Consider the following 19,837-nt stretch of genomic DNA (forward strand, 5'->3'; position numbering starts at 1 on the left):
CCAAACTAGACCAACTTTTGCTTATTAACCGAATGACTAATGTTTGTAACAACTTAAAAAACCTGTAAGTGTAAACTGTACTCAAACTATAAACTACAATTTAATATAATTGATAATACAGTGTATATTTAACGAAATTAATAAATATATACTCAGTAATTATAAATTGCACTTTTGGGGCTTGACCAAACGACGGCTAGTGCTGTGGTCTTATAAGTACGACCCGGGAAGTCGTACTTATAAGACCACAGCACTAGCCACTGCGCCAGAGATCGACAGCATAATAGCTGTTGCCAGCTTTCTTTGTCCGCGTTTAATACGGTTTTTTTTACAAATCCGTTTGTTATCCCGGAATAAATTATATTACTTTCCGTCCTTTTATCTAACTCCGTGCCAAAGATCAAGTTCATTGGTTGCGTTGTTGGGGCGTAAAGGACGGACAAACGAACAAACACTTTCGCATAAAAAAATCAAAATTCATTTATTTCAAGTAGGACTACTTTATAAGCACTTTTGAAACGTCAAGTATGGATGTTTGTAGTGACTTTACCACCGGTTCGGAAAGCAAATTCCAACGAGAAGAGCCGCCAAGAAACTCAGTAGTATATTTATAATATAAGTATATCGTACCCATAAACGTATCCAAGGTATTGTTCGCGCGTAGTTATTTTGTACCGCTTTGTATTTTCACTGTTCTTAAGAGAACTGACACCATTCGGAACACCTATTCTGGAGCAGACCATGTTACGAATAAGGCAGTACCTTTGCGCTGAGATACCAATGCTTTATTCTTTTACTTTTTAAGACGCTGTCCTATAATAAAAGTATATGCTGCTTGCGGAACGAGCCCTGTTAACTATAATAGCTTAAGAGCTGTTCATCGATTTGTATGAACTGCTTAAACTTCATGCTCACATGCCGAGGATCCGTTCTAAAATTGTAAGCTAAATGATGCCCGCAACTTCAACCTCATTTTTTTAGTTTCTTAGCATTATCTAGTATTAATGGAAGTACACAAAAAATGGGAAAATACTGTCACTAGTGTGTTATTTCCTACCTGTGTGACAACATTTCGTGCTTCGCAATAGAGATCATACAAGTGTTTTATGCTTCTTACCACGAGATTGAACAAACAGGCTAACTTATTAGAGGTATAGCTTACTTTTATCCCTTTATCCCTTTATCAGTTTGTCAGTAGGGTTGTAACTAGCCTAGCTAGAGGTCTAGAGCCTCCCAGCAGAGCAGATCAGAGAAAGTCGGAAATAATGTATTACCAAATTGTCCCCGCCGATGATCAAACCCGAGACGTCCACTTATATGGCCACAGCGCTCACTACTGCGCTAATTGAGCGCTAAAATTCAAAATAAAAAATTCATTTATTTCCAATAGGCTTACTCTATAAGAAAGCACTTTTGAAGCGGCAAGTCTATATGTTTATAGTAACGCTACCCACCGATTTGGATGGCAAATTCTACCAAGAAACTCAGCAGTTGTTCTTTACCAAATCAACTATTTACTTTTTAACATAACTTTTTTTCACCCGGATGCTTCTGATGTGTCACAATTCACATATTGAAGAGGTGGATAAAATAAGCTCTTAGACTATAAACAGAAAAGAGCGCTGTAGATCCGAGATACTGGTACAGAATCGCCGGCAATTGTGTATCGGGGAGCGAGGCGCAAGCGGTGCGCCGTATAAGGAAGGGACCGGTTGCCGTATCGGGTCGGAATGACCACGCTTACCAAATACGCGGCTTCGGGACAACCCGCCGCGAACGGGTTGACACATAATATGGACATGTTTTGCTTGTGTTGCTGAACATAAAGAGCTAGGGACCATTCGATCTTTTTTTTTTCACTTCTAATATATAAAACTAAAGACTAAAGAAAGAGCTACAGTCGCTATAAGACTGATAAGGCATATATTAATTTCGGCATTCGAAGCTGTAAAACACCCAAGCCGCGATTAACGGAGAGTCGCAAGTTCAAATCCTGTTGGTTCCGAAATTTTTATTTATTTATTAACTTTAAGTCAAAGTCAAAGTCAAATATTTCTTTATTCAAATAGGCAAATATATGGCACTTTTGATGCGTACATTACATGTAAAATATAACATAGTTGATAGCAATAACTATATTCGTCAATAAAAAAAAAAGCTACGAGGGTTCCAAACGCACCCTGGTCTAAGAAGAAGCCGACAACACACTCAGCTGGTTTTTTTTTTGTTATCACCATCTCACATTGTCACTTAAAACTATTAAAGAAGCAACCTGGTTAGAGCAATAATTTACACCTAAGCATTTTTATTGCTGACGTTGTCCTTAATTCTATAATATAAACTTATGTTTATAACAAACTTTGAACTTTTTCAGAGATATCTCCAAGATATCAACTGGTAGTTTAGTGTAAAATTGTAATAAGAAAACCTACCTTTGACTTTGTGAGTGAATGTTAAGCTTATAACAGGTTTTCACAACGTTTACAAACAATTTAAAAACTAGATAGTCATAATTACATTTGTTTGAGTCACTGTACCTATGCATATTGATATAACTGTACTATCTTATGTTAATCTATAAAACGAAGAGTTTTTTGTTTGTTTACTTGAACGCGATGATCACAGAAACTACTGGTCCGATTTGAAAAATTATTTCAGTGTTGGATAGCCCATTTATAAAGGAAAGCTATGGCATATATATCAGCACGCTAAGACCAATAGAAGCATCGCACCAATGAAGAATGTTTCAAAATCAGCTGCTTGCGCTACGTAAATGGTTAAAGTTAAATAAAATATAAATACATAAGTAAAATCGTAGTAAACAGTCGTCGACAGCATATTTCTATCTTTTAAGGTTGACTTAAAGTAGTTGACTTAGTATAAGATAGGTATGTCTAAAAATAATTGGCAATTCATATTTATAAATTTTATGTTTCAGTTATATTGTTAAATACACTGTAATAAAATTGTAAAACGATAGAATGATATTGAGATATTATAAGATCACATTTTTTTTTTTTTTTTTAATTTTTTTCCCCCTACTGGGAATCGAACCCCGGAACTCCCACTTAAAACCACGGCGCTAAACGCCGCGCCAGGGAGGTCAGGTTAGTATAGTTTACTCGGCCCAAGAATCAAATATATTAACTATTGGACCAACTTATACACCCTCAAAGACCTGAATACCCAAAAAAAAACCTCCGACAATTACTCGACAAGTTTATCCTCGCGCCGCCAGTGCAATGACTAATTACTTTTTTAAACCATTAGGCCGCGTGCACACAGGCACCTGCTGAGTGTCGGGTGATTTATCTCTGTCCGTGTGCCCCCAGCTTTACATTACCCTGATAAAGGGGGCTAAATGAAACGTCCAACTTTGAAAAGAAATTTAACATATGTTAATGTTGCTGTCCACCAATCCGCACTGGGCTAGCGTGGTGGACTGTGGCTTCTCATTCTGAGACGAGACCCGTGCCATGCAGTGGACCGCCAATAGGTTCAAGTGCAATGTCCATATGTTAAAAACTAGCCCATTACATTCAAGCAACATCACGTCGAACTAGTGCTTAAAACAAAGGTATAAAACCTCATCATCATCATCATCCTCACCATATTAATGACCTACACCACCACGGCACCTGCGGACCTACGGCACCAGCCCAATATCTCACGTGAGAGAAGTTTTAGACCTATAGACATATAAGAATTATAGACCCACCACACTATACCAATGCGGGTTGACGGACTTGAACGATTACACGATTTGTCGATTACATCTGGAACCAACAGTTTATTCTAACATTGCCAATTTCATGACCCAGACTAAGAACTACTGCTAAGAAATTCTTAACAGAAAGCCTCAATAACAGGTTATCGATACCGAGACCTCGTGAGCGATAGTCAAACATGTTAATCACTGTACCACCGAGGCAGCTATATTGTTAAAGATATGTTATAGATAGTATTAAATCTATTTTCATACATAACATGAAATATTCTGTACGAAAACAGATTAAATTTATTTCAAAACTATTTTCCTCAAAGGGCACGACCCATAAAAAGGGTTCTCCGAGATTGTAATCTCTGGAAGTAATATCCTTTTTGGATGCGTTAACCTCTTATTTTACGAGAAAAAACCTTTAAGGGGCGTAAAGATGCGGACTTGTCAGCGGGGTCGTAAATCATGGGAATAAACCATGGGATAAGTTTACCATACCTGCATATAACCGTAGCTCAACATCGTATAGGTTTATATATTTACATAGTATAAAACAAAGTCGCACCCGCTGTCTGTACGCTTAACTATTTTAAACTACGCACACGTTTTAAATCAGTTTTTAGCAATAGAGTATTTCTAGAGGAATGCTTATATTTTTAGACAGCCGGTTGACGCAGTGGGCACCTTCTTTCTGCGTCCAAGGCCGTGGGTTCGATTCCCACAACAGGAAAAATGTTTGTGTGATGAACATGAATGTTTTCCAGTGTCTGGATGTTTTTGACCCTGGGAGTTGTCTGTGTATTATAAGTATGTATGTATTTTATATTCATAAAATTATTTATCAGCTATCTTAGTACTCATAACACAAGCTACGCTTAATTTGATGCTAGATGGCGATGTGTGTATTGTGGTAGTATATTTATATTTATTTATTAGTTTAAATATAAATATGCATATTATAGGATATAATAGCAGATAAATTCAAAGATTTTTAAAATCTTAATATTGAATGAATGAATGAATACACTTTTATTGTACACCAAAGAAACAAAAAGTAGTTACAAAGATATAAATACAAATCAAGAGAGTACAATTTGGTGGCCTTATCGCTACATAGCGATTTCTTCCAGGCAACCAATGGCGTAAAAGGAAAAAACATAGAAAGAGGTAGGTGGTGCAATAAATAAGATTTAAAAATGATACAAATATATAAATATAAATAAGATATAAATATATATATATATATATAAATATATTACATATAAATACAAATAAAATATATAACATAAATATCTATATAAATATATTACATATAACATCCCCAATTAGTATGAAATACATAAATAATTCAAATTACACACTTAAAATGATTCGCTTCAGCGTTGTTAATACTTATATATGGAACCCTCGTAGCTTTAGTTTTAAGTTTACGAATATTGTTTTCGCCATCATCTCACTACCGTGTAATTCTCATGTAATGTACGCATCAAAAGTGCCACCTATGGGCCGGGCCTACTTGAATAAAGATATTATTTTTGACTTAGACTTATATTTTTACTTCTGCACGTTTTTGACACCCTTTCGGTTCAGCCGTTAAATAAGAGTGAAGACCTTAACGGCTCAAACGATTTGGATGAAGAATAGTGTGCATATTTCAGTGAGTTCCTGGCTGGTTTAAAGGCACTTTTTAACCAGCTATACATTTAAGCAAAATAGTCACTAACTGATTTAAACACAAAATCTCAGTAACTATTTAGTCGACAAAGTAAATAAAATTTCCAATTTTGAACTTAGCGTCCAATAAAAACACACCATTTTAGTGAAATTTTACTGTAAATTCGAATGCATACTCTATGTTTCCTATAAACTTCGTTTTATGAACAGTTTGATAAGTTACCTCTTTTTAAAGTTTTATAAAAAAGCAACGCTTTTAAATTAAGAATCTTTACTTTGGAGTCACTAAAATACGACGTTCTACCAATTAGCAAGGCAAAAATATGTTGTGTAACGATAAAAAAAATTAATGTATGAAAAAGGAAACCGGTTTTAAAATGGGAAAAATAATATGAAGGCATCCTTCAATCACCGGTATAACAGATAACACCAGCCATAAATTAAAGCGAAATTACCAACACTTTGTTTAATCTGTAAACTTATATTTTCATTAAGTGCGTTAAATGAAAAAAATACGTTTAATTGACAGTGACCAAACCGAGCGTGTCCAGTTCTGTACCTCCTTCTTATGCAATCCCGTCTTTGTATGGAGTTATACAGAAAGCTTGGGTGCGGTATGCATTTAGCCTGAGGTTGCATTAAGCATCGGACAGCGATTAATCAATGATTAAGAAACAAGCGTTAAGCGTAGCGCACGAGAAGTTTCGCGTTTACCGAAATAAAACGTACCTACGCAATGTCTAATAAGTAAACTAACTTAATAGCTCTATGCAAAATTTTGCCAAGATCTATTTTCCTGTTAAGCCCGGGATAAAAACTCGTATATCCGTTTCCAGGATACCCTATCCATGGCGTTTCCAGGAAAATATCTCTATGCAAAATTTAATCAATCAATTTTGAGCAGGACACAAAGAAATAAACAAACAGGCACAATATTGCATTAATGAAAGAATATGAATTAAAATATTTAAAATTTTAAGCTACATAATTACGCATTCGCTACAACAGTTGTTTTTTTTTTTCCTATTTTATCCTACTACACGAGGGTAAAAAGTTTAACAGTCTATGTAAATATAAATGTTCCTTTTTTCTGAAACTTTACTTGGTTGTTGTTGTTGTTTTTTATTTGGTTGTCGTTGGCCTCATATCCCACTTAACTCAAATGGCATTGGTGACGGTATATAGTCACAATTGTAACTACGCCATTTGCGTTTAACACAAATACAAATTAGGTTTTAATTTTTTTTTTTCATCTATTTAATTCTAGTTTTAGATACAAAAGTTAATTTTTCCATCGCCTTTCAGTTTTTGAACTTTTATCCATACCAATAATATAAATACGATAGTCCGTTTGTTTTTTTGTCATTTCTTGATTTTTGGCCTAGAGTTAGTCGAAAGGACGGAGACTAACATAGGCTACTTTTTAGCCCAGGATTAACCACCACCCTCGGGATTTGTAGAAAACCGTAATAAACGTCGTCGAAAAACGCGGGCAACAGCTACTTTTGGTTGTTAAATGTCTATATCGCTCTCGACTATTTAATGTGGCCCGTATCTAAAACATCAACCACAGTAAGGATAAGCGGTAAGTCCATATAAAGAAAGTTACTAAGGAGCCACCAACGGGCATAATTGTAAACCATCCAACATATTAATTGCAAACCTGAATAAAACCTGCACGGTCGGACGTCTTATGAAATGGATACGCATTACACAATATGTATAGCCAGGTTATTAGTCATTTCTTTACCAACACAATGCAGAATGTAACATAGGTTATGTTTATGAAAATAAAGTAATTTTCTATATTAAGACAAGACAATTATTTATTGTCAAGTCAACATCTCCTGAGGATGCTCCGGTTTCGGAGCGAAACGTGCGTAGAGGGTACATTGCTGAAGATCTGTTTGGTATGGAGTTTAAAGATTATAAATAACACCATACAAAATAGCAAATTAAGCTTAATTTTCATCCAATAGGTTATATTTATTATTTTTATATTGATTCCATATATTTTTCTTATTTGTGCAATATTTATTTTTGTATTCGTATAGTAGTAGTTTTGTAATAATTCTACACCACCTGTTTGATTTTGAACATAATCCTGAGAGATCGCTAAGCCACAAGGGCGCTTTTTGTATTCAATTTCAATCTTTCTGTTTCAACCTATTCCTTTTTTATTTTCATTGCTAGTCGGTGGCCCATATTGCCCCAGCCAGGAATCGAACCCGGGACCTCCAGGGAGTCGTCAAACTTAAATTAGTATGGATAAATAATTAAATCGGAAAAAGTCAGGTAAAAAATTCCGACATGTGTATTGGTAAATTAGGCTTCAATGCGTTGCGCCTGATTACATTACAAATATGGGCAGACATAAAATGAAATTGAAGTATCGGCCGCTGTATAAAGTGATGACTTTTGCAATACAAATAAACATTAACGGTTTTTTACATCATAAAGTCGGTCAAGTTCGAATTGGCTTACGTACCAACGGATATTAACGTTAAGGCTTATGATCACGTCGTTGACATATTCTATTCATAAACGTATGGAGCTAAAAAAATTGAAATAAATGGATTCAAAAAAACATGCGTATAGATAGCTTGTATCCAGGAGACGAACTTTTCAAAAAAACACGGACCATGTCGCGGTTAACAGCCAGTTTCAAAATAAACTAGCCTCACACCGATATGCTATTTTGTTCCTATATCCGTATAAACTTATTAAACTACATACGTATAAACTTATTAACCTCTTCACATCATTTAATATTAGTAGTAGAGATTTTTGTGACAGAGCTCGTCCGGGGAAGTACTGCCGCTATGCTTATTTCTGCTGCCAAGAAGCATTACTGTATTCCAGTCAGAAGGACGTGACTGCCGATATAATTATAGGCACATGGGGTTCAACACCTACGCCTTAGGTTGATGGACACAGCTCTTCTTACGACGTGTATCTTGCATGCCCTGCGAAGTTTTACTCTGTTTATAGGCAATCGTTTTCCACTTACAATGACCGTCCAGTCTCAAAATTAAAATAGGATACTTTCATCCCGGCAAATTTGCAGGATATAGTTCCCCAGGATTCAAAAAAACATGCGTATAGATAGCTTGTATCCAGGAGACGAACTTTTAAAAAAAAAACGGACCATGTCGCGGTTAACAGCCAGTTTCAAAATAAACCAGCCTCACACCGATATGCTATTTTGTTCCTATATCCGTATAAACTTATTAATAGAAAGTAACAAACACTAAATATAAAAAGAAGAAGTTTAGGAGTTTAATGTTGTGTAAGAATTTCAAGTTAAAACTGTTCATAAACCTCAAGTTGCATTTATGCCCTACGTAATAAACAGTTTGAAAATATTAATTTTGTCTGTTTTTAGTGACTCTACCACCGCGTTTCGGAAAGCTGACTATACCGAATGAGAAGATGGAATGAGAATCGATATTTTACAATATGACAGACTAAAATTATCTTGTGCATTTCATAATTACGCGTAAGAAATACAAATTTAACACAAAAACAATTTTGATATTCATTGCGATTGTAATAAAGACAGATATTGAGATAAATGGCGACAGCCGAAGAGAATTGCATTTAAATATTAATTATGATGCCGTAAATAAAAGTGTTGCGCTTGACTCATGCAACCATCTGGCGCCTGCGCAGACCGGTTGCGAGTCAAGTGATGTCGTTGACCAACAACTATACGATAATTGTTATGTTCTGTATGTATACTTAATTAAGTAACAACTTGTTAAGAGTATGAGATGACCGGATTCGATTTCATCGTTCACGTTGCGTAGCTTTTATTTTTCACAGCATTTGCAATTTCCCATCATTTCTAGGAGTCTTCGAGTTTAGTTTTTACCACTAAGGTAATATCTGTTATAATGCCTAAAAAAAGTACGTACTACTTATTTGTCTATGGCGTATGATTGAGAGTAAAAGCAATCTGTGGTCTAGCATCAATGTCAAGTCGTTGTCGACTAATTACGTTGAATTATTGCTAGACTCGCACAGATTTTAATCTCTCGAGTCCTCTTACGAAGTAAATCCGATGATCTGCTTGGTGTGGAGTATAAAGATTGAAGAAATATTAATTACACCATACAGATTCTCCTGCCTTTCGCTGAGTATACCAAATTAAACACTAAGTACTATTACTGTTTTCCTTGGTTTTTTCTTTTTCTGTTGTGTTGCAATAAAGTTTTTCTATTCTATTCTATTCCTAATTTTCATAATATATCATGGAATTCGGCATAGTAACGCCTGCTTATATCCGATATGTTATCTACGTAATTCTAGTGTATGGTCTTTCAACCTCGCTTATTACTCAGCACAGCATTGAATGACCCGCCCTAAATTTAACATAGATATACTTAAAAAAAGATAGTAAACCGATAAAGACATTCCTAGCTTGAAAATGCATTTATGCAGCAGAGACAATTTCCGTTTTCGTCGTCACGACCACTTATTGTACGTACTTAGCGGCTGTTTCTACAGCTCGTGATGCTATCTGACTTCCGACCGCGGCCACGTGCGACTACTCACGACGTTATGTCACGACGAGTTTGTCGTCGCACGTTGATATATAAACCCTTCGATCAATAATAGGCTAGTCTAACTGTTGCCCGCGACTTTTCCCGCTTTTGTTTTACCTTTTAAAATCCCGTGGGTGCAGGTGGGAATAAATTTTTATAATCGACGGTAAATCATATAAAAAATGTAACTTATAAAAAAAAGGCGTTTTTAGATTGGCATAGATTATGCATTTAATACCATTCAAAATTAAAACATGAATCTTCCAATCACAGTGTTAAAAGATTCAAATTTCGAACTCAATAAGTATGAAATGAAGTCATAGTGGTAAAAGATAAGAACTTCATTAGTTTGATACTAACGAAGTTCTTATCTTGGTGGCCGCTTTAAAGAACTATTATACGTGGAAAAGATAAAAAAGACAAATTTTGTAATCATAGCTCTAATAAAACATAAAAAACAAAATTATTCCAAGTCGGTTAACGCTATAAGCACTTTTGCAACATCAAGTCTGTCTGTCTCTTTCTAGTGTCTCTGTCAGTGTTGCGGAAGTCAGATTCTACCGACAAGAGGTCGGAAAGAAACTCCACACCAACAACAATTTACATTTTACATTTTAACATTCAGTTTTCTTTCTTGTGAGGGATGAAAGCGGAGCCGAAAGCTGCAAAGAAAGGGCAAAGGTTATTAAGAAATTTATCAATTGTTAAAATCTCGCTATAGTAAAAAAACGTTTTATCATATTCTTTAAAATTCTACCTAAATTACCTTAGGAATCATATTTTAAAAGCATATACTAATTTAATGTTAAAAATGACTTCTGTACCTTTCGCAGTCGATAAGCTCATGTCACTAATTTATGACCATTTCTTGTAATCTCCAAACCAATGTAGCAAGAGATTTAAATTTCGAACTGCATTTGTATGAACGTGGTCGGTCTTAAACGATCATTATTCATGGGGCCCAGTCGACGACGGGTCGCTCACGCGCGCAGTGACGGGCGAACATGTAGTATTGTACTCGATTTGACCCATTTATCCGGCCATTTGTATTGGTTTTGTATCGCTATTGCTGTTAGCTGGAGCGCTTTTTACGTGCTATGATACTTTCTAGCAACTTTATTTTTTGACTGCAAGCTCATCTGATCATAAGTGATGCTGCAGCGATAAGATGGCAATGGGCTAAGCTTGGATAGAAGCAGGCGTTACTTTGCGGAAATCCATGATATATTATGAAAATTAAGTTTAATTTGCTATACTCCGCGAAAAGAAGGAAAATCTGTGTGGTGTAATTTATAATTTCTTCAATCCTTATACTCCACACCAAACAGATCTTCGGCAATGTAGGGTACATTGCGCACTACGCACGTGTCGCACCGAAACCGGAGCATCCTCAGGAGATGTTGACTTTACAATGAATAATTGTTAAGTAAACAATTACGGTGATTTTTTCATTATATAATGGGCTAAGCTGTTTTAACCTATTCACACACATAACAAATGCACCAAAATCAAAAATTCATTGAAATTGGTCCAGCCGTTTTGGAGTAGTGTGACCACAAACGCCGTGACACGAGATTTTTATATATAAGATAATCAGACTGTAATAATAAACTCTGAACCTTCAATCATACGACACAATTCCCTGTTGCTCAATAGCCCATGGCCATCCGTGACTCTTATTTGCAATGATAATAACGCCACATCGTCCCGACTTCAGACCCTGGCCATTTATTGAAATAACTTCATATCGCTAAGAATAACACCAATACTAAACTATAAAGGTGTCGCGATACTTAACGCGGGTTGGGAGCGTTTCCAGTACAGCATATATTCATTTTGACGCAAGACTAATAAAAAGATATGTAGGACCATTGGATACTTTTTCGTCGCATATTGTTGTTTCAATTAGTCTACACCCAACTGTCCTTGTACAAATGCGCTAAGTAGTTCAACTGAAAATTTGATTGCAAGTTTTAAAATTTTAAAATAAATCTTCATGATGTGGGGATTTGGCAAAGTATCCTGGCGGCACCTTATTCAGAGGTAGCCAGAATTCTATTAGATTTTAAGTTAAGATAAGAGAAAGGAAGTATAAATTTTTGTAAAGGGAACGATGGGGCTGACATTCTTATTGTTAAGAAAAGTCCCGAATAAATAAAGAATAAAAAAAAAAAAAAAAAAAAAAAAAAAAGTTTTAAAATGAACACCAATTTGACTAAGGTTTGTGTAGAGGATGTCATTAAAGGTTAACCTACTTTTTTAAATTTATCATTTTAAGATCAATCAGGGTATTAAAATATTATAATTTACTAAAAAAGTAAGAAAAGAAAGAGAAGAAAAGTCATTTTCCTACACTTTTCTAATACTGCTATGGATTATTTATACCAATCAAAATTCGAGCCTTTACCGTCGACTTGGCGTATCCGACAAATCGAAAATTTTAGAAAAGAAGGTTTATTTGCACATTTAAATAAAGCTTTTTTTGGCGGTTACGCTAATTCGGCGGTGAAGGCTCGAAATAGTACAATGTTTAGTTTCTGATATAATAAAGCGCGCGAACCCGCATTCAATGTGACGGCCACATTTATTATTATAACTCAACGCCAGAGGCTTTCCTGTCCGGGAACGCGGAAAATTTGCTTTACACATAAAAAATACCTACCCTCACTCGATGTTATTTATTTTGCTAAAAAATCAAGCGTATTTGTATAAATTGTGTCCCGATACAGGTCAATGATCCTGACAATGAATATGGATTATGGTTAAATGAATTGGTCAAATGAATCGGTCAGCGGTTAAGTTGGATTACCATAATGTGCGTAAGTTCCCGATTTAAACGCAAATATTTTCCTTATCTTGTTATTTAATAAATTATTTCAATAAATTATTTCAATAAATATACAACGACAATACACACATCGCCATCTAGCTGCAAAGTAAACGTAGTTTGTGCTATGGGTACTTAGATGACTGATGAATATTTTTATGAATAATATGCATAAATACTTATAATATACAAATATACTCCCAGACACTGAAAAACATTCATGTTCATTACAAAAACATTTTCCAGTTGTGATATTTCAATGAATATCACGATTAATTTGCATTGATGATGCCATTTTATTGCAACCCGTATGTCGTCACGGCAACTGGCGTGACGATCTTTTTTGCCGTCACGCAATTAACGAAACTATTTTTTTTTAAATTATAAATAGCTGGGATAGATTAGTGGTCAACACAACACTGACTGATGAATATTGCAACGATGAAGAAAAATATCATCAGGAAATCTGCATGCCTTTGAGTTCTCCGTCCTTCTAAGTGCGTGTAATGTCAGCGTGGTGGACTAAGGACTTAACTCTTCTATTGCTGAGAGAGGAGATACGTGCCCTGCGTGGAACGGCCATAGGTTGATTAACTTTAGATTATAATATTAACTTAAAACTGTTTCTGCGGGACTTATTTTGACCGCCAACTTTTTTTTGTATCGGCCGCTCCCACGTCATTGATTTAATATTATGTTGCAGAAGTGCTTGAAAAGTGAAGTAAATGTATATAAATTTGAATTTAAAACCAGTATTTGAAGTTAAGTAACCAATTTAGATCCATCCATGCTCATATAGTGATTTCATTGAGGCTTTATGTTTGTACAATGTGTCAAGATCTATTGAGACGCCTTCTAAGGAGTAGTGTAGTAAGAGGTAGTACAGTCGCGTACGGAAATCGAAATTATTTATTATTTTTGATGCTCTTAATATCCTTCGCCTTAAAAAGAAGAGTGCCCTGCAGTGAGACATTAATAGACTGATGATGATTATCATTTTTGGTTAGTTTTTGTGTTGTTCAAATATTGAAAAACCTTATTATAATGTCATTTATACTTGCTTCAAGTTTTCTTTCAATTAATACACATATTCTAGATCTTGCGTTTGAATTCAGACAGACGATATGGGCGATGTTAAAGTAGCAATGGAAGGTTACATAGCTTTGACCAATGTTGAGATTCCAGGCTCAAGGGTCCTGCTCTACAGATAGGCAAACAACATTAAGCGAGCGAGTCGGGGGTTCATGAATTTAATACAGGTATACAATAAAAATTACATCGTGTAGTTTGTTAGTTGTAATATTATCCTCATGTTATAAATAAATAAATAATCATTACAATTAACTAACTAATAGATATTTTGTTACGAGTAACTTTGTTATTTATTTCAATCGAGAAAATTTTACTGAATCGTGTAAGATGGACAACCATTTAATAAGAAATATAGGCAAGAATTACTGTGAATTTTCGCTGTGAAACTATATACATAAACATAAAATATAAATAAATATATTACGTCAATACGCAATAATCGCCATCTAGCCCCAAAGTAATCCTAGCTCGTGTTATGAGTACTAAGATGAATATTTTTATGAATTATATACTTAAATACTTATACTAGGTATACAGATAAAATTCAGAGACTGAAAAACATTCGTGTTCAACTCACAATCATTTTCGAGTAATCGAACCGACGGCCTTGGCCTCGGAAAGCAGGGGTGCTGTAATATGCATATATGAGTAATATTGCAATTATATAATCAAATTTAAAGTGGCACCTTTGAATCTAAGCGGCACAGGACCCTACAAAAGACCTATGACTAGCAGTGAATATCCATTGGTTGACATGATGATGAGTATGATTTAAATTTTATAGGTTCTTTTTAAAACGCTTATCATGTATTTTCAACAATTTCGGGCGCAAACGTACACCCTTACTTTTGTACACGCAATGTAACATGAACAGGAGGTGTTAAGTGATACAAAATGTCAGTCTCATGCGCGGGCCGGACAATTAGCGGACTCATAAACCGGTTGCCGTGGCAACGCATCGCACCTCGCTAAACAAACTAATTGGGCACCGCTTTTATCTCAATGGCTGTAATTGCTGAATGGAATAAACTTTGAAGGGCGTCAATCAATTATATTTTGTACGTTGGTGATTATTTTTTCTTATTCTATGATTTCGTTATAAGTTGTGTGAAGCGGTGATGGCCCAGTGGGTAGGACTTCGACTTAACTTCACTTTCTGGGGAGCGAGTTCGAATCTATCTTTTCTAAGTTATGTGCGATTTAAGCAATTAAAATATCACTAGCTTCAACGGCGAAGGAAAACATCGTGAGAAAACCTGCATAACTGAGAGTTCTCTATAATGTTCTTAAAGTTGTGTGAAGTCCACCAATCCGCCCTAGGCCAGCGTGGTGGACTACGGCCTTAACCCCTTCTCATTGTGGGAGTTGTCCCGTGCCCTGTAGTGGCCCAGTAATGGGTTGGTATGATGAGGATGATGAAATATCTGATATATAAAGTACCTTTAAGGTACTGAGTGCTGCTAAATAAGGTTCAAATAATTAAAAACATTAATAATCTGTGTAGTTTCACAGCGAAAAAATAAGTTATTCTTGGCTATAATTCTTACTAAATGGTTGTCCATTTTACACGATTCAGTAATATTTTCTCGATTGAAAATAAATTACAAAGTTACTTCTAACGAAAATTTCAATAAGTTAGTTAATTACAATGATTATTTATTAAATTTTCGGATCATCTAAAATTACTATTACAAAAAGAAACGACTGAGTATTTTGGTTATTTTAATTACGAAATTAAAATGATATTTCTTCAGACACCTTAATGAAAATTTAAAACTTAATTTATAATGTTTAAGGAGCCCTAATTTGCAACAAAAATTGTAGGCAAATTAAAAGTTAAATGATTGTAACGTTGCGTTATGAAATCGAATGGTCATGTCACGATCTTAAGAACATTTAAATTATATTCCTCAACTCAACCCGTTATAATTATAGCAATCAAAGAATGATTTTTAACACCGTTTTTTGCAATTTTCATATCAACAGTTTTGTTGCTTGTCAGCAATAATTGAAGTATTACGAAATATTTTGCTAAAAAAAATACAAGCAATGAATTAAGGTCAAGAGATAAATAATTTACAATATGTATTTCGTCTTTTCAGGCATGCTGAGATCTACCTACGACCGCCCAGATCACGAACGTAAGTTAATAAAATAAAATTGTTTATAGTTCATTGTGCTCATAGTTTCGTATGAACGAGGAAATATTAGGAGCTGAGCTCGATAAGGGAGTCATACGACGTTTATCATCACTCATGACAAAACAAACATATTTTTATTGTCGAAATTTTTTGCTTTGAGATTTAAAAAATAACAAAAACGAACAATTTTTCTACAACAAAACACAATCTCTAAAATCCAAATCACTTGTTCACACGTATGTACGCTCAGAATGAATGTTAGGGCGATATAAGCGGGAAAGTTGGCGCAAAATAAACTTAACACATAGAAAAGCGCCGACATAATGGCCGTCAATTTTTTCCATTTGCTGAATATATTGAGCAAATCCATCACACCGCCAACGTATCGGACGATTCCATTTTACTGGAATCATAATATGTAAACAACATTTCAGCAAGAATGCCTCCTACTTGCTGAAATTTTATTAACATTATTTGATACGAATGTAATTTTGTCTTCATCACTTGTTTCTTATCAACTTATTAATATCCCACAGTTGGGAAAAGGAAATCCAATGTTGAATGAGGGGCTTTACCATACATTCGTGATCCAAAACTCAAAATGCATTTATTCAAAGTAGGCCGCAGGCCGTAGACAAGCCCTTTTGAAACGTCAAGTTAGTGACATTACCACCGGTGCAGAAGGCAGATTCTACCGAGAAGAAGCCGGCAGAAAACTCAGCGGTTGCTCTTTCCCAACATCAACTATTTACATTTTATATTTTACATTTTTTTAACATGGAAGCCGGAGCCATTCAAAGCGGAGCCGGATGCTTCCCAGCAACCTTGTCATTAAAAATATTATCAATTGTATAGTAACCTCGCTGTAATAACTGTGTTCTAAAACATTCTTTAAACATATGTATTGGTAGGTCAATCCGAAGATTAACTTAGCATCCGAGGCACAACGTCAACGTCCTACTGGGACTGGTAATGCTAATTTCTTAACAGAAAAACACAAGGCAACCCAGAAAAAGCCTAACAATGTTTCACTTGAGCTAGGAAATTAACCCAGGCGCTCTTTATCTGTAATCCTATAAGCAAACCACACGCAAAACGTTATTTGTGTTTATGACAATATTGTTCTCATCACGAACATCCCGCGAGTGTCGTACGTCGTGTCATGTCGTGTGTTAGCCGCTACTAAGGAATATGCTACCACACAACATCTACTGCGATCACCAACCTTTTGCCCAGCGTAGTGATGGGCAAAACGTTGCCGTTGAACTGCCTTGAAATAGGCTATTTATGAACACAGATTCAATAAACCAACAACTCAACTTTTAGCAAAGATGAAGACGAGACAATGAAAGGATAGAAAATAAAAAGCGTGTGTCAGCTCCGACGCACGACTGGAGTTTACTCCTTAAGTACGATTGTCTAAACATATGCAAAAAGAGTTTATTTAGCTGAATAAAGATTAATACCATATGAAAGGGTAAATTAAAAATCCTGTGAAATTTATTCACACACGGCGGAAGTGTAACTTCTTAAAAGTAGCCTACGGGAGAGTGGATGTAGAATATCAGAACTATTAGGATAAATGTAATGTTTATTATTTAGTTTCCATGGTAACAAGAATAGGAAAAATGTATAATGTTTTCTATCTCACTCTGTCCCATATATTTATGTGTTTGTTTCTTTACCTAGATAATATTCGGTTTCCTTGGTAACTTAAATAGGAAAATAAGTTAATTAAACGAAAGCGACGTTGCATATTTGCGCATGCAACGTTGCAAAGCGAAAACGTAACGAGGTCATTCATCAGTAGATTTTACTCCTAACATTTTTCTCATACCGGGCGCCTTATATATGAAAATCGATTCTTAAGGTGTAAACTCCAAAAATAATATTTTTAGCGTAAATATTTACGCGTAACTTATGAAATACGTCTGCTACACTTTATAATATAAGTCAAAACTACCATAAACAAAAAAAAACACATTAAAATTTGCAGGCAAGATTATGTGGAGCGCCCTACTTTTCTATTTACAATTCAGGTTCACAGGTATTTTTCCAATATCGCGCGCTTGATTCGGAAAATAATTTAACGTTCATCGTTGCTCGGTTAGTTAATCCCCTCAGTTTTTAATTGAGCTCTTTAACAACAATCGCCTTTGAGAGTTCAAGAGGGCTTTTAAATGCGTACAACATTAATTTAAAAAACCAGAACACTATGTTATTGTTCGTATGTAACGTAACGTAACTCTGGTTCTTCTACGGATCTTACATCACATTGATAGATACTCCGGGCACAGTTTTCTCCATTGTAGAAAGTAACTTTGAGGAGTATGCAAAAAGCCTCGTTATTCTAGTGGGTAGCATATTTAGCGGATCAGAAGGGCCTGGGTTCGAATCCCGAGTAAAGCAGAGCACCGGTCCGGTTGCGGTTATTGTCACTTAATGGTTTTAATAGTCTTTAAAGCACACCAAGCCGCATTGGAGCAGCGTATTGGGTCTATGCTCTAAAACCGTCTCTAGTATGAGAGACGAGCCGTGCTCTGCAGTGGACCTGTAATGGAATGATGTGATGACGATGAATCCGCACTTGGCTGATTAGTTATTATATATTAATTATATTAAAGAAACCACAACTATTGCTTTAAATAGAACTTATGTAATTAAAGACCTCGATACATACTCCAAATTACATAATAAGCAAGTTTCTGGTGAATATTAATTCACGTTCCCTTCTATAATGTTCAATATCGCGGAAATCAATTTCGGGAATATCCGGAAAGTTCCGAATTTAGTTGCATCGTCTCAGTTCAACAGATAACTACTCGTACAGCACGCATATAACTTAAATACTTAGCAAGTATTTAGTGTAGTTAACTTTAAGGAATTACAATCGTCCATCCGAAGGTAACTACGAATTAAAATACTTGAAGGAGAAATCATTGTTTATTTCTATACTAATTGGTGATTTGAGATACCGTGTAAGTTCACTTTATTAAACTACACTATAGTTGGCGGTCAACTTTCGGAGCTATAAGATATCACTGGCAACACGCACTGTTTGAAGTCTTAAAGCCCTAAGAAGTAGTAGAAAAATAGTTTTTATTGCACATGCAAATATAAAGCCAGGTTAACAAAAAAAACGATTATATACATATGCACAAAGGCGGCCTTATCGCTTGAAGCGATCTCCTCCAGACAACCTTTGGTTGAAGAAACATATTAGAGAAAACGGGATAGTGCAATACCCAAATTTTGCTAATTATAAACATTACATATACAATACATACTAATACTACATATATGTATAGTTAAAACTTATATATATGTATATAAATATTCATATATATATCAATATACAAACTTAAATACATATTACTATTTAAACATACACATAAAATACATAGATATTTTGCTACATACTAGACAGGAAGTAGTCTAAATATCATAAGAAGTTTAGGACGACAAGATGTCACAATTTAAATTTATATATATCCCAAATCTATGGTTACTTTTCGACAAATGTAGCGACTTCAAATCACCCTCATTAAGGTAGCACAATTATGTATGTTACAGAATGAATCTGTAACAGAATCAAAACTATACACTATTCAATATATTTTAACATATAATATGTTAATCCAAAACACATACGTATGTGACATCATCATCATCATCATCATATCAACTCATTACAGAACATGGGTCTCCTCTCACAATGAAAAGTTAGGATGGACTGGGATTCGATCGCGACCCGACATCCTGCCCACTGGATTATAACCCCTTCTATGGTTTATATGTGTTACTTATGTGTAGCAGATATACAACTGTTAGCATAGTT

The 19,837-nt window shown here is 35.1% G+C and overlaps 1 protein-coding gene across 3 annotated transcripts in view; it reads left to right on the forward strand.

Annotated features, from left to right (window-relative positions):
• Positions 1-19,837, forward strand: part of LOC120623700 (teneurin-m) — a 389,304-nt gene that overhangs the window by 265,503 nt on the left and 103,964 nt on the right. For all 3 annotated transcript variants that reach the window (XM_039889874.1, XM_039889875.1, XM_039889876.1), the window contains exon 4: positions 15,961-15,999. In XM_039889874.1, the coding sequence (XP_039745808.1) occupies positions 15,961-15,999 (39 nt within the window). The remainder of the gene's footprint in view (positions 1-15,960; positions 16,000-19,837) is intronic.

This window comes from Pararge aegeria, chromosome 5 (assembly GCF_905163445.1).
Source record: "Pararge aegeria chromosome 5, ilParAegt1.1, whole genome shotgun sequence".
NCBI classification, from domain to species: Eukaryota; Metazoa; Arthropoda; class Insecta; order Lepidoptera; family Nymphalidae; genus Pararge; species Pararge aegeria.